Here is a 13,357-nt window from a genome sequence, read left to right as displayed (position 1 = left end):
TTGAGTGTGAGCAGCAGGAAATATTAGATAGAAGGATTTATAGCGGAGAATCTTGCGGAGATAAACAGATAGAAAATAAAGGACAGCCTCGAGAGGACCTGGAACCTATTCCAACGGGCCCCGACTGTCTCTGGCCCAGGGTTTTTATAGAGACGCCAAGGGGGTGGAGCAAAAGACCTCCTCCCCCAGCACAGCCAAGTGCAGGCCATCTCAGACACCTGCACTCAGGCCCGTGGTCCTGATCATCCTCTATTCGGACCTGCTGGGTAAAGCCACGAGGAACCTCAGAACGGGCTCCCACAGTGCACTTCTTTAATCCCAGCACTCAGAGTCAGAGCCAGGTGGATCTCTGTGAGTTCAAGGCCAGCCTGATCTACAGAGTGAGTTCCAGGACAGTCAGGACTGTTACACAGAGAAACCCTGTCTTGAAAAAATAAGCAAACAAAAAAGTGAGTTTCACTATAACACTTCCATATGTATATGCCGGTGCATTTTATTATTTCCTTCCAGTGCCTTCCTGTCTTCCAGCACCTGCTGCTCCCTGTTTTCCAATTTAATGCTTAATAAGTAATTGTTTTTGTCTCATGCTAACGATTGTAGCTCTGATGATACACACTCGTATTGTTCTTTCCCCCACTTTAATAAGTGGTAGGCAAGTTGCTGTCTTAAAATATTCTTAGGTTAAAAACTGTTCCATCTGGTGTGCAGGAAATATTCTTATCCAGCCCCTAGAGTTGAGTACTGTCCAGCTTCTATGGACAGGAAACACTGCCTTACACTACATACTAAACAGGCTCAGCCCTTTAAGAGGGTTGAAAAGACCTGGGTGTGGTGGTGGTGGTGGTGGTGGTGGTGGTGGTGGTGGTGGTGGTGGTGGTAGTGGTGGCGGCGGCGGGCGGTGGTGGTGCACGCCTTTACTCCCAGCACTTGGGAGGCAGAGGCAGGTAAATCTCTGTGAGTTTGAGGCCAGCCTGGGCTACAGAGTGAGTTCCAGGACAGCCAGGGCTACAGAGACCCTATTTCGAAAAACCAAACCAAAACAAACAAAAAATATGGAAAAGTACGACCCTAATATAGGCTTTCAAGCTGCTTTCTACCACCTCACTAGCAACCTTAGCTCCAGGTGGCTGTCAGCAGCTACAGCCTGCACCTGCGCCCTTTTGTCAGCCAATCTAGAGAAACGTTTGGCTCATTTGGCTGGAAAGGAGGGGTCTGACAGATCTGGGTTTCTGTCCTGTTCAAGCAACTAGACTTCCCAGCCCTGTGTGAGGGTTAAATACTCGGCCCTCGGGCTGCGCTAAACGCCCCGCAGGAGGCAAGGTTTCCGGAGACGCACAGGGCGAGGCGGAGCCAGACTTGGCAGCGACCAATTGCAAGCAAGTCAGGCGGTGTCACGCCCCAGCCCGTGTCTGAAAAGGGCGGAGGAAGGCCCCGAGGACACGCGCTAGGGGTCGCCCGATGCTCCTGCGCCTTGCACCGGGACCGCGCTCGTCCTCTTGTAGACCATGCGCGCTCTGCGGGTCGGTCTGACCCTGGCGCTGGGCGCGGGGTTGGGTGCGGCGGCAGAGCACTGGCGGCGACGGGCTGGGAGAGCGCCGGGGCTGCTGGGCCGGGTGCCGGTGTTGCCCGTGGTAGCGGCCGAGCTGCCCGCGCTGCCTGGGGGGCCGGGGGTTGGCACTGGGGAACTGGCCAAGTACGGGCTGCCGGGCGTGGCGCAGCTCCGGAGCCGGGCGTCCTATGTGCTGAGCTACGACCCGCGCACGCGCGGTGCGCTCTGGGTCTTGGAGCAGCTGCGGCCCGAGCGGCTCCGCGGCGACGGCGACCGCAGCGCCTGCGACTTCCGAGAGGACGACTCTGTGCATGCGTACCACCGTGCCACCAACGCCGACTACCGCGGCAGCGGCTTTGACCGCGGCCACTTGGCCGCCGCCGCCAACCACCGCTGGAGCCAGCAGGCCATGGACGACACCTTCTACCTGAGCAACGTGGCCCCGCAGGTAGCCGTGGTCCCCGGGCACCTGCCCGACTGCAGCGCCTAGGTCTGAATTTACACGTGCACTAGCTGGAGAGACGGGGTTTGAACTTACACGGAGTGCTGGGCAACACTCCAGTGGGAAACAGCGCTCCTATCTCCCCAGTCTGTAAGCTACCCGGTGGCCTTCCGGAGGGAACCCGGGAGGTCGCCTGCTCCTACTCCGTATTCCCAGCTGGCCTGCAGCAGCTGCCAGGAAAACAGCTGGCACGAAGTTGGGCTTTTGGTGCCAGTCACATGACCCTGGACACATTGTTAGCACTGCACCTGCTCCCGGGAGGGTTGTGATAGGTGAACTAGGAACATCCACCCAGTGGCTGGAGATGGACAGGGCATGCCCCCCACCTCCACCCCACCCGCAGTGCTTGTTCTGAGGCCTGTCAAGGGACCTAGGGGATCTCTAAATGATTAATGCTCCCTCCTTCCCCGGTTCTTTGAGCTGGGGAAAACTTAAGGATTTGGAGTGCCTAGGAACGGGATGGCGGGTGGCCAGCCGTGGACGGTCCTACGAACGGTCAACCCCTGTAGTCACAGAGCCTCAGGGAGCGACTCCTTTGAGCCTTAGTCCTCCACGTGCTTGGCCATCTCCTTAGGACCTGGGGTATTCCTAACGAAGAAGGTCCCAGGTGTGGTGCTGAGCCTGGCTTCTCCACCAGGTGCCGCACCTCAACCAGAATGCTTGGAACAACCTTGAGAAGTACAGCCGCAGCCTGACTCGCACTTACCAAAATGTCTATGTCTGCACAGGGCCCCTTTTCCTGCCCAGGTAAGTCTGTGGCTGACAGGGCCTTCCAATCCTGTTCTCCCACCTTGGGTGGCCTAGAACCCTCCTGTGTCCACAGTTGCTGGGCCCCAAGTCTGCCTCTGCTCCCCTTTTGACAAGTCACTGCACCAGGCTCTCACCTGTGCTGGGCCTGAAGCACTCCTTCCCAAGGTCAGCCCTGCCGGACAGGCGAGCTAAGTTCCTCTGAACATGGAGAGCCTTGTGATCAGCTCAGGCCGGGCAGGCCGCTGCTGAGGAACCTGGAAGCTCCCATCCATCCAGTGTGGCAGTGCTGATACCAGGCCCAGGGCTGGGACTGCACTGTCATGGCCCTCACACCCTTGCTTGCCTGGTGTACTGCCCGTGGGGACAGGAGGTAGTCACATGTCTGCATGTGAATTCAAGGTCCAGAGGGCTCATTCCTCTAGCAGCATTTATTGTCACCCACTCCATCTGAACCAGTATTGGGCAAAAAAACAGAGGGTTAAGTGTTGGTCCCCACCTTACAGAGTTCCCAGACCCAAGGAGGCAACCAGGCATGGAAATAAATTTCTTGTTGGAAGTTAGGTCAGGGAGGGCTTCCTGGAAGAGGTGGCCTCGTGTCCAACCCTGCTTCCTGGCCACATGTGCCTGGGTCTATCCACAGGACAGAGGCTGATGGGAAGTCCTATGTCAAGTACCAGGTTATTGGAAAGAATCACGTGGCAGTGCCCACGCACTTCTTCAAGGTGCTCATCCTGGAGTCCACCAGCGGGCAAATCGAGCTGCGTTCCTACGTGATGCCCAATGCCCCTGTAGATGAGACTCTCCCTCTGGAGCGCTTCCTCGTGCCCATCGAGAGCATCGAGCGTGCCTCGGGGTTGCTCTTCGTGCCCAATATCCTGGCCCGTGCCGGAAACCTCAAGGCCATCACTGCTGGCAGCAAGTGAGGGTGAAGGACTCAAGACACTGGGGAGATGGGGTGGGTTCATATTAAAGATGGTTATTTTTGCAGACAAGTCTTGACCATCTCTGTTCCTGGTGATGCTCCATTTCCTGCTGTTTCTGCATCCTGGATCCATGAAATTGTCAGGTGGTCCAGGAACCCGCCTGGATGAGACCAGGTTGCAGGGCAGCCAGGGAGATGAGTATGGCTTCCTGGAAGAAAAGAACTTGGCTGGGACCTGGTAGTTAGGCAGCTGCCCCAGCCCCACGTGGGGCCTTCAAGAGCCAAGAAGATGATGATGGGCAGTTGTTTCCAACTGGCTGAGCAGGGTCTCAGGGACAGGCAGACTGGGGCTGTCAACCTACAGTCACCACCCTTGAGACTGATGGAGCAACAGAGCCTCCTCCACATGTTACCCATAGGGACATCATTTTATGTTGGCCTCTGGGATGGTTGCCGTGGCTGCTCTGTTCTTGTGGGACACTTTTCCCAGCACAGAAATGTTGTTGACACCCAGAGGGACCTAGGGCATCACCAAGGAAGCAGAGGCCCTGAATAGGGACAGACAGGTTACCTGGGGCTGTAAGACTACTACTGGCCCAGGACTTGCAACCTTTATGGCTCTGTGTCCTGTCCCTGCCACGAGTTTCCTGTGGTAAGGACCCCATCTTCAGAAAAGGCATTTAAGCTGAGGCTGGGAAGACAGCTCAGAGGTTAAGAGCACTGGTTGCTTTTCCAGAGGTCCTGAGTTCAATTCCCAGCATCCACATGGTGGTTGATAACCGTCTATACCTGTAGTCTCATGGAATCTGGTGCCCTCTTCTGATGTGCAGAAGTACATGGAATACTTAAGTCAATCTTGGGAGAAGGCACAAGGGTGGATCACAAGGAGGACTGGGTGCCTGTGCCTGTGGCTCACCTCAGTGCGGATGGTACGGCTGCCCTGGTTGGGGCATGTGTTGACATAGAAGTCGAAGAGGACACTGGGCTCAGACACTTCAAGGTTGGGGTCGGCATCCACTCCAGCTTCCAGCCCTTGGAGGCCCCCGAACACCACAAGAGCATGCCTGGTACCCAGAGACAGGGAGTCACCGACTTCGAGGCTCCACTGGGTACAGTCCCCAAACCCATATACAGTAGGGCCCAGTCCCTGCCCCAAGCAGCACCCACCTGAAGCTGGGCAGCTGGGCAGAGGCCATGCTGGAGCCACGTTCTGATGTACCAATGGTCAGGTCGTACCCATCCTGGAAGGGAGCCTCAGCAAACACGGCACCTGGGGGGGGGGCGCTCAGTGGGGTGCTGCTCTTGGCTGCCTCGCCAGCACATTGTACCCTGGGGTGACAGCTCAGGTACAGGAGGACATCTACTGCTCTCGGGGAGTTGCGGACAGGGAAAGGCAGAGTTGAAGCTTGGGCTGGGGAGCACACAGGGTGGGCGAGGAGGAGCACCAAGCCCTGGACCACGGTCGGCAGGCTGACACTGGCTTCAGAGGGCTTTCCTGGTTTGGGGTGTCCAGGGAGGTCCCTGTGTTGGCCTCTCCGGGTACTGGGTGCTGGGATGGCAGCCGGGGGCCAAGCACGACCTGCTCTCAGATGTTCTTAGCATCTGGACAGATGTTCAGGGAGAGCAGAGACGGCACCACCTAGACACCACACCATCTGGCAGGACAGACGGACGTTCAGGGAAGGAACTCTGTCCTTACTGAGACAGGAGGCCAGCCGGACAGTGTAGCCCCAGTAGAGACCGGCTTTGGTGCGGGGGTCCTGAGACGACACGACTGTCCCCTTGTAGGTCTTGCATTCTGGGGAATGAAACAGGCTGTGAGGACCAAGGAGACCAGGAGGTCGGTGGAGGCTCTAGGCCAGGCAACTGTAAGGGCCATGGACGCTTCCAGATACCTGGGGGGAGCTGCTTCTGGTTCAGTCGCACGGTCACGCGGAGTCCAGGTTCCAGTTTCTTGTCAATCTTTACCTCCTGCGGAGAAGCTAGAGGAAATGAGCGCCACACCTCCGAAGGGGCCAACCTTCTAAAAAACCCCCCGAGAACTGTGGTGCCAGGTCAGCCCGCCACCCTGTTTCTGGCACTGAGTAGGACCTGCTAAGAGAGACCATTCATGCAGAACAGTTACCACAGGGCACTGGTCAGAGACGGAAGCCCGGGGCTTAGGACATGGAGACAGGCAGTGTCCACAAAGAGATGAAGTCATAGGTTTCCTCCATGCGGTGGCTTTGCCACTTGTTAGCGGCAGAGTGTGAGGGGGTCACTTAACTCCTCATCTGCTGACCAGCAGACTATAAACAGGAGCTACTGTCAGACGGCTCATAGCTAAAGGCACCTGCCCCCAAACATGATGACCAGAGCTCACTCCCCACAGTGCGGGGAGAAAACACTTGTCAAGTCGTCCTCTGACCTCACATTACTCCTTGGCATGTGCATGCTTACACACACATTCACACCCATGTACACTAAAAACGAGAAATTAAAAAAATCACCTAACCCCAAACCAGCAAAGCTGAGGATGAACTTCAACAATAGAGCATAATTAAATCTCAGTAACAAATATAATAAACACACCACAATACTGGGTGTGGTCATGACTTCATCTCCTTTATTTTTCTTTTACGTGTATGGGTGTTTTGCCTACATGTATGTTTGTGCATCATGTTCATGCCTGGGGCCCATGGAGGCCAGAAGAGGGCATCAGATCCCCTGGAACTGGAGTTACAGTTGGTTTGTGAGCCACCAGGTGGGTGCTGGGAACTGAACCTGGGGTCCTCTGCAAGAGCAGCCAGTGCTCCTAACCACTGAGCCACCTCTCCAGCTCCCATGAGTTCACCTCTTAAGTTCTACTTTGGGTACTTCTCTGATCCAGTTATCAATAACTGCTGTTTCACAACAGGCCGACAGTCCGGGTCCATTCATATGTCCCTGCCTGTCTGCCACAGTGAGCAAGTGTCCTCAAGGTGGACCACAGCCTGCTTTCCATTCCTACCTTCTTCATTCCACAGTTGACCAAAGAGCCATGGCCTGCCTTGGTGGGCCGGTCCACCACAACGCCTTCTCGGAACTCGGATTCCTCGTCCTGACGCATGTGGTGAGGACTGTCCAAGGGGTTGAGGATCCCTGTGCGGGTCAGGAGGGTGATGTCAGGTCCAGACCTGCACTCAGGCCTGCTTTCCCACTGGGGTAAGTGGGGCAAGATAGTTTCTCAGTGCCTAGGATGAGCCCTGAGAAATGCGGCAGGCACAGCAGCCATACCTGCAAACTGCAGATCCTGGTGTTTGGGGAAGAACGCCTTTCTCAGGTACCTGGGGCGGAATGCAGCTGTCAGGACCTTCCTGGGGAGGCTGCTTCCCGGCTACATCCGAGGGGACACCACCCGCACCTCACCTGTCAGGACCTTCCTGGGGACACTACCCTCACCTTACCTGTCAAGACCTTCCTGGGGACACCACCCTCACCTCACCTGTCAGGACCTTCCTGGGGACACCACCCTCTCCTCACCTGTCAGGACCTTCCTGGGGACACCACCCTCACCTCACACTTACTGTGGACACTCCAGGTACTGCAGGATGCGGGCCAGCTGTACACACGCCTGCCCCTTCTTGCCAACTCCCTTGAATTCCCCTTCCACAGTCCTGGGAAGACAAAGACAGGGCTCAAGGTTCACATGCGGGGCTGGAGAGACGGCCTACCGGGTTAAGGGCTCCTGTTCCCAATCCTGAAAACCTAAGTTCCATGTCCAGAACCCGCATGAGGAGAGAGCTGACACCTGACTCCTGCACATTGTCTTCTTCGTTTATTTATTGTTTTGGGTTTTGAGACAGGGTTTCTCTGTTAACAGCCCTGACAGTCCTGGATCTCACTCTGTAGCCCAGGCTGGCCTTGAACTCAGAGATTCACCTGCCTCTGCCTCCCAAGTGCTGGGATTGAAGGAGTGTGCTGCCCCTGCCTGGCTCAAGTTCTCATCTGAGCTCACAACCACACTGGTGTGATATACACAAGCACCATAAATAAAAAAAGAAACGTGAGATAGAAGCAAGACGGAGCTAAGAGCTGAACGGCATGGAGCTTCAGTGGTAGAACAAGTACAAAACCCGGAGTTCAATCTCCAGCAGCAAGGGAAAAAAAATCCCAACTGCAGCTGCCTTTTGAGAGCGGCTGCCACCACTGTGAGAGGCCTCGCCTCGACAAAATAAGGATTATAATGTGGGCGTTTTAGGCAGGGCACTGTCAGAGAGCCGGGCAGTGACAAGGGACAGGACGAGTCACAGCCAACCCTGGTGGCCCTCCCTCCCTGGGGAGACTCACTTGCTGTCTTGGCCCGCCTCATCGAACACCACAATCTCGTCGACTCGGAAGATGGCACAGGCTCTAGCGATCTGGCCAGCCAGGTAGGTGCGAAGCTCCGGTGACTGGGCGTTGTCTAGGATGGAGCCCGGCAGGGCCACGCTCAGAGTGTAAGGCCGCCCTAGCAGGGTAGGGGTGCTCCTGGTCATCCTGACAGGCCGTGGCCCGACCTCTCCTCCCTTGCTCTGTCCCCATGGTCAGAGTAAGAGAACTGTCGGACTGGGAGGAGCTTGAGACCAACAAACTAGATCCCACCTCTTCTCTAAAGGTTCCAGTCTCCTCAGGAAGAAATGGACCAAAGTCTCCAAGGCTTCTCAAAGTAAGGCAGCCTGGAGAACAAGGCCAAGCAGTGGTCAGCAGCACCGGCCTACATCTGGATCCTGGCACTGCTCTAAGATACTCAGTTTACCAGCTGTCAAATGTAAATAAGAACAGCTAAAATCTGGCCGTTCTTACACAGGCCCTGAGATCAATTCCCAGCACCAACATGGCGGTTCAAATCTGTAACTATAGTCTCATAGGATCCAATGACCTCTTCTGGTTTTCAGATGTACATCCAGGCAAAATACCCATATGTGTAAAACACACAAATAAATAAACCTTTAAAAGTCAGTGAAAATATAATAAGCATTTGATATCATATAAGCTCCGGGAAGCATCAAGTCTGCCCTCTACCTGTAGGTTCCCCACTTATGGATTCAATCAACCCAGACTGGAAACAAATATATACACATTTATGCACACACATACACAACATGTGTAAGTCACTGATTTGTTGTGAGATAATCTTTTTTGTACACTGTGAAGATGTGTCTTTGCCAAGGTACCTTCTGATTGGTTTAATAAAGAGCTGAATGGCCAATAGCTAGGCAGGAGAGGATAGGCAGGATTTCTGGGGAGAGGGAGGAAGAGAAGGTGCCAGTGAACCTTGGACCAAGTCAGACATACAGAATGGAGGAGAGGTAAAAAAAGCCATGTGGCAGAACGTAGATTAATAGAAGCAGGTTAATTTAAGTTATAAGAGCTAGTTAGGGACAAGCCCAAGCCAAAGGCCAAGCTTTTACAATTAATAAGAAGTCTCCAAATCATTATTTGTGAGCTGGGGGTCCCAAAAGAAAGTCAAACAACACTGACTGTGTGGTGGTTTGTTTTTTATTTTGGGGTGGGGGAGTCTTACTCTAGTCCCCAGACTACTCTCAAACCCATGATCTTCCTGTATCAGTCTTCCTAGTGAGGGAATTTCGTACATCAGGTATAATGCTGAAATATTTACAAAAGAACCCCCTTTTATCTGTGTTAAACATGTTATTAATATATAGTAACAAGTATTCACAAGGCATTGTGCTGTATCATATGTTACAGGTGGTCTGAACTTGGCTCTCGGTATGGGGAGAGGGGATGTATCTGTAAAACTTCACCACCTGAAGATCCATGAGCATCTCCAAGCGGAAGGCTCCTGGAACCAGAGTTCTTCCCATTTACATGAGTATGGTTTGTCCCCCAGGAAAGTCAGATAAGTGTTCTGTCTGTAGTGACATTAAGTGGTGGGGTGGCTGAGATAGGAGATAGGTTGCCTGGCTGTGGAGGAGCCACCACATTCTCTCCCTCCTGGGGTTTCCTTATCAGAAAGAGGTAACACTTACACATCATTTCCAGGGGACCCAAACCCATGTTCAACAGCCTCACTGGTGGCTACTGAGCTCTAAAGGGTACAATGTTCCCACTCTCACACACCCACCAGTGAAAAAGGATACTATGAGCCCGGGACTAGCCTTGAACTCTTTATCTTCCTGCCTCAGCCTCCCAGGTACTGAGATCACAGCTGTGTGTATCACCACAACTAAAAAAAGATGGTCTCTCAGGGTAAATGTACTGACACAAAACACTCAGGGCAGTAACAGGAGATGAGGAAGGCCAGGTCCAGAGCATATAACCAGGACTCAGGGCTGTTACACTGCACATACAGGCTCTGTCCTGCCGCGGCACTAGTCATGTTAGAACAAGCCACAATCACAACCTGCTCAGTTTTTCTTTCTTTTTCATAGTTTTCTGTATCATTTTCAGCATGTATTAGGTATAATGGGAAAATAAAGAAAATTTTTCATTATGAAATTAAATTTAAAACGTAACTAAAGCACTCAGAAGGCTCAAGAGGTCTGAGCCAAGGGTAGTTTGGTGAGAGAATGCCTACCATGAATGAAGGCTCTGGGTTTAATCTTTAGTGCCTCACTGGGGGGGGGGGGGAGGAAGAAGAAGAAAGAGGGAGAGAGGGAGGGAAGGAGGGAGGGAGGGAGAAAAAAGAAGGAAGGGAGAGAGAGAAACAGAGAGAGAGGGAATGAGGAGCGACGGAAGCACGCAGGTTAGCTGCGAGGCTCGGCTTCAGGCCACAACCCGCGTCCTCCCCAGGCCCCAGCTGCCTACCTCGGTCGCTCCTCTGGGCAGCAGCCTCCTCCTCCTCTTGTTGCTTAGCCTGCTCCTCCTGGGCCCGCTGCCGCTCCAGTTTTTTCATTATTTTGAGGTCCTTCCACCTCTTTTTCTCCTCTTTCTCTGGAGAAGAATTAGTGGGGGAAGAGGGCCTTGGCATAGTGCGGAGAGTTCCCGCTCACTGGGCCAGTCTGGGCTCCAGGAGGCTGCCAGGGCAGCGCCACTGGATGGAGACCCAGAGAGGGCTTGGCGGGGCATTAGGTGGTCCGGGGGAAGGGAGGGCTCAGCACTCTTTCCACCCGGCGCCGGCCAGCCCTTACTTACTCTGCTGCTTCCATTTTCGCCATTCAACCCTTTGGCCGTGTTCACCCTGGAAGAGCAGGAGGAAGACTGAGAGGGGAGCATCGTTGCTGGCCTCCCGCCCTCTGAGTTCCCCAATGACACGCTGTAAGCAACCGGGAAGTTAAGGGATGAATTCCCATAGAACAAAGGGGGGAAACTGAGGAAAGGGGAGGAGAGGTCCAGCCACAACGTTGCCCTAGGAAACGGGAACAAGCCAGGAAAGGGCTCCCGAGCATGTCGCCCTGAGGAATGCAGCGCGGGCCAGCTAACCTCGAGAGCTCAGGCCTCGGGCGAGCAGCTAGGAGGGAGCACCCAGGTCGACACCACTGTGAGACGCCGCGGCTCCCCGGCCTTGCCCGGAACCCCACCTGCCGCCACTTACCGGGCCACACGGACGCTTCTTCGGGCGCTCCGCCATGTTTCCGGAGCACCACGCGCTTGCCAATCAGCCTCGCCGCTTCCGGCCACACCCCGGCGGAGCTGCCCAATCGCAGGCCCTGCGGCGTGTAGGGGCGTGGCCTAGGAGTCGGGAGGTGGGGCAGGACACGCCCCCTGCGGATGCGCTGGCAGCAAGCCTAAATGGCTCACATGCGGCCCTCCCGATGACATTCAGCTTCCACGATTTATGTAAGGAGACCCTACTGGAAATTACTTTAGGAGAAGTTTAATCCAGTGCTGCACTTTGTTCATTTGCACTTTCTTTTTATTTATCCATTCAATCATTTTCCTGGGAATCCAACTAAGGGCCTGACATATGCTAAATCAAGTGCTCTATCAGTGGCCTACATTCCCAACCCTGCCTAGACTTTATTCTTTATCACTTTATTTAAGTGTGGTTGTTTAAATTAAAAAAAAATTATTTAAGATAGGGTGTTACTATGTAGCTTGGACTGACCTCAAACACAGGATCACCACCATCAACCTCCTGAGTGCTTTGATGGATTGATTAATTTTTGGCAGGCTTGAGGATCAAATCCAAGGTCTCCAGCATGCGAGCACTCTACCACTGAGCAACATTCCCTGTCCCCTTTAAAGTAATATTTTAAGTTTAAGAAAAAATGGGAAGATAGTTATGAAAGTGGTTCCCCTAAAAACTTTTCTGCCTGGTAGTTTTGTGTTAACTTTTTGTTTTGTTTTGGTTTCTCTGTGTATCCCTGGCTGTCCTGGAACTTGCTCTGTAGACTAGGCTGGGCTCAAATTCAAAGATCCACCTGCCTCTTGAGAGCTGAGATTAAAGGCATGTGCTACCATACAAAGCCTGTATTAACATTTTAGAATGATCTGGTACTTAGTTACATTTGGGGAAGATACTGACACATTATTATCAACCAAACAACATTCTCTCTTGAGTTACACTTTCTTTTTGTCTGTTTTGCTTGCTTTGGTTTTGTTTGTTGAGATAGTGTCAACTGCCTCAATCTCCCAAGTGTGGAAATTAAAGGTGAGTAAGCACCATGCTCTCTGGGTTTTGACTTTACTTATTTTATGTATTTATTTATTGGTTTTTCGAGACAGCGTTTCTCTGTGTAGTTTTGGTGCCTTTCCTGGAACTCACTTGGTAGCCCAGGCTGGCCTTGAACTCACAGAGATCCTCCTGGCTCTGCCTCCTGAGTGCTGGGATCAAAGGCATGCTCCACCACCGCCCAGCTACTTGTTTTATTTATATGCGTGTTTCATCAGCATGTATGTCTGTGTACCACAGGCTTTTCTGGTACCTGAGAAGGCCAGAAGAGAAAACTGGATCCCCTGGGACTGAAGTTACAGGGAGTTGTAAGCCACCATGTGTGTGCCGGGAACTAACCCAGGTCCTCTGAAGAGCAGCCAGTTCTCTTAACCGCTGAACCATCTCTCCAGCTCCCAGGTCACTTCTTTGAAGGTGGGTTGGGGGGCGGTGTGTGACTCAGGGTTCACTGTGTATCTCACACAGGCCTTGATTCAAGATCCTCTTGCCTCAGATTCTTGAGTGCTGGGATTATAAGTGTGCACCAAAAACTGGGGGTAGTAACATATGCCTTTAATCCCAGCACTGGGGAGGCAGAGGCAGAGGCAGGCAGATCTCTGTGAGTTCCAGGACAGCTAGAGCTACATAGTGAGACCCTGTCCCAAACAAAACAAAACAACAGCCAAAACAAAAAAGCAAGCCAGGTGTGCACCACACAGCCAGCTTCACAATCACATCTGTATACTATGAGTTATGGGCAGATTCTGGGATGATTCATGAGAAATGAGATCTTTGGTCAGACTGTTCTGTTTATCTTTATTAATGTGTGTGCATGTCTTTCTGTGTCTGTATGTATACTCTCCACCTTTGAGGCAAGATTGTTCCCTGAGCCTGGGGCTCATGGTTCTGCCCAGGCTGGAAGCTCCCAAGAGTCTCCTGTCTCCACCACATTCCTAGCTGGGGTTAAAGGCATGTGTGGGACACACAGCTTGTAATGTCAGTGCTGGGATCTGATCTCTGCTCCTCCAGATTGTATAGCCATCTCTCCAACCTAGGTTTTGGTTTTGAGACAAAGTCTCA

The 13,357-nt window shown here is 53.1% G+C and overlaps 2 protein-coding genes across 3 annotated transcripts; one reads left to right on the top strand and one right to left on the bottom strand.

Moving 5' to 3' along the window:
* The first annotated feature begins 1,411 nt into the window (after window positions 1-1,411).
* Endog (endonuclease G) lies at window positions 1,412-3,793 on the top strand. The gene is made up of 3 exons (XM_028883234.2): window positions 1,412-1,997; window positions 2,689-2,798; window positions 3,442-3,793. Exons 1-3 carry the CDS (start codon window positions 1,506-1,508, stop codon window positions 3,722-3,724), a joined length of 885 nt encoding a protein of 294 aa, XP_028739067.1. The 5' UTR covers window positions 1,412-1,505; the 3' UTR covers window positions 3,725-3,793.
* Window positions 3,794-3,845: 52 nt separating this feature from the next.
* Window positions 3,846-11,310, bottom strand: Spout1 (SPOUT domain containing methyltransferase 1). 2 transcript variants are annotated; one of them, XM_028883232.2, is made up of 12 exons: window positions 11,219-11,310; window positions 10,819-10,864; window positions 10,492-10,617; window positions 8,032-8,191; window positions 7,269-7,358; window positions 6,979-7,028; window positions 6,713-6,843; window positions 5,619-5,694; window positions 5,423-5,521; window positions 4,891-4,993; window positions 4,640-4,787; window positions 3,846-3,932 (listed from the first exon to the last, which is right to left on the bottom strand). In XM_028883232.2, the coding sequence occupies exons 1-12, from the start codon at window positions 11,252-11,254 to the stop codon at window positions 3,864-3,866; spliced, it is 1,134 nt and encodes a 377-aa protein (XP_028739065.1). In that variant the 5' UTR covers window positions 11,255-11,310; the 3' UTR covers window positions 3,846-3,863. The 2 variants fall into 2 exon arrangements, with proteins under 2 accessions (XP_028739065.1, XP_028739066.1); XM_028883233.2 differs by lacking the exon at window positions 11,219-11,310 and adding an exon at window positions 11,107-11,212.
* Window positions 11,311-13,357: the final 2,047 nt, after the last annotated feature.

The sequence above is a fragment of the Peromyscus leucopus genome, chromosome 4 (genome assembly GCF_004664715.2).
Source record: "Peromyscus leucopus breed LL Stock chromosome 4, UCI_PerLeu_2.1, whole genome shotgun sequence".
Classification (NCBI taxonomy): domain Eukaryota; kingdom Metazoa; phylum Chordata; class Mammalia; order Rodentia; family Cricetidae; genus Peromyscus; species Peromyscus leucopus.
Note: the sequence above shows the minus strand (reverse complement) of the source record. Positions and strands in the feature narration are given on the sequence as shown.

What these genes read in the sequence shown, in the direction of transcription:
- Spout1 (XM_028883232.2), bottom strand. Translation starts at nt 11,254, where the DNA reads ATGGCGGAGCGCCCGAAGAAGCGTCCGTGTGGCCCG. An exon ending in TGCCCAGAGGAGCGACCGAG is followed by an intron (nt 8,192 to 10,491) that starts GTAGGCAGCTGG and finishes CTACCCTGCTAG; the next exon opens with GGCGGCCTTACACTCTGAGC. An exon ending in GAGGCGGGCCAAGACAGCAA is followed by an intron (nt 7,359 to 8,031) that starts GTGAGTCTCCCC and finishes TTGTCTTCCCAG; the next exon opens with GACTGTGGAAGGGGAATTCA.
- Endog (XM_028883234.2), top strand. Translation starts at nt 1,506, where the DNA reads ATGCGCGCTCTGCGGGTCGGTCTGACCCTGGCGCTGGGCGCGGGGTTG. An exon ending in TGAGCAACGTGGCCCCGCAG is followed by an intron (nt 1,998 to 2,688) that starts GTAGCCGTGGTC and finishes CTTCTCCACCAG; the next exon opens with GTGCCGCACCTCAACCAGAA. An exon ending in GGGCCCCTTTTCCTGCCCAG is followed by an intron (nt 2,799 to 3,441) that starts GTAAGTCTGTGG and finishes GTCTATCCACAG; the next exon opens with GACAGAGGCTGATGGGAAGT.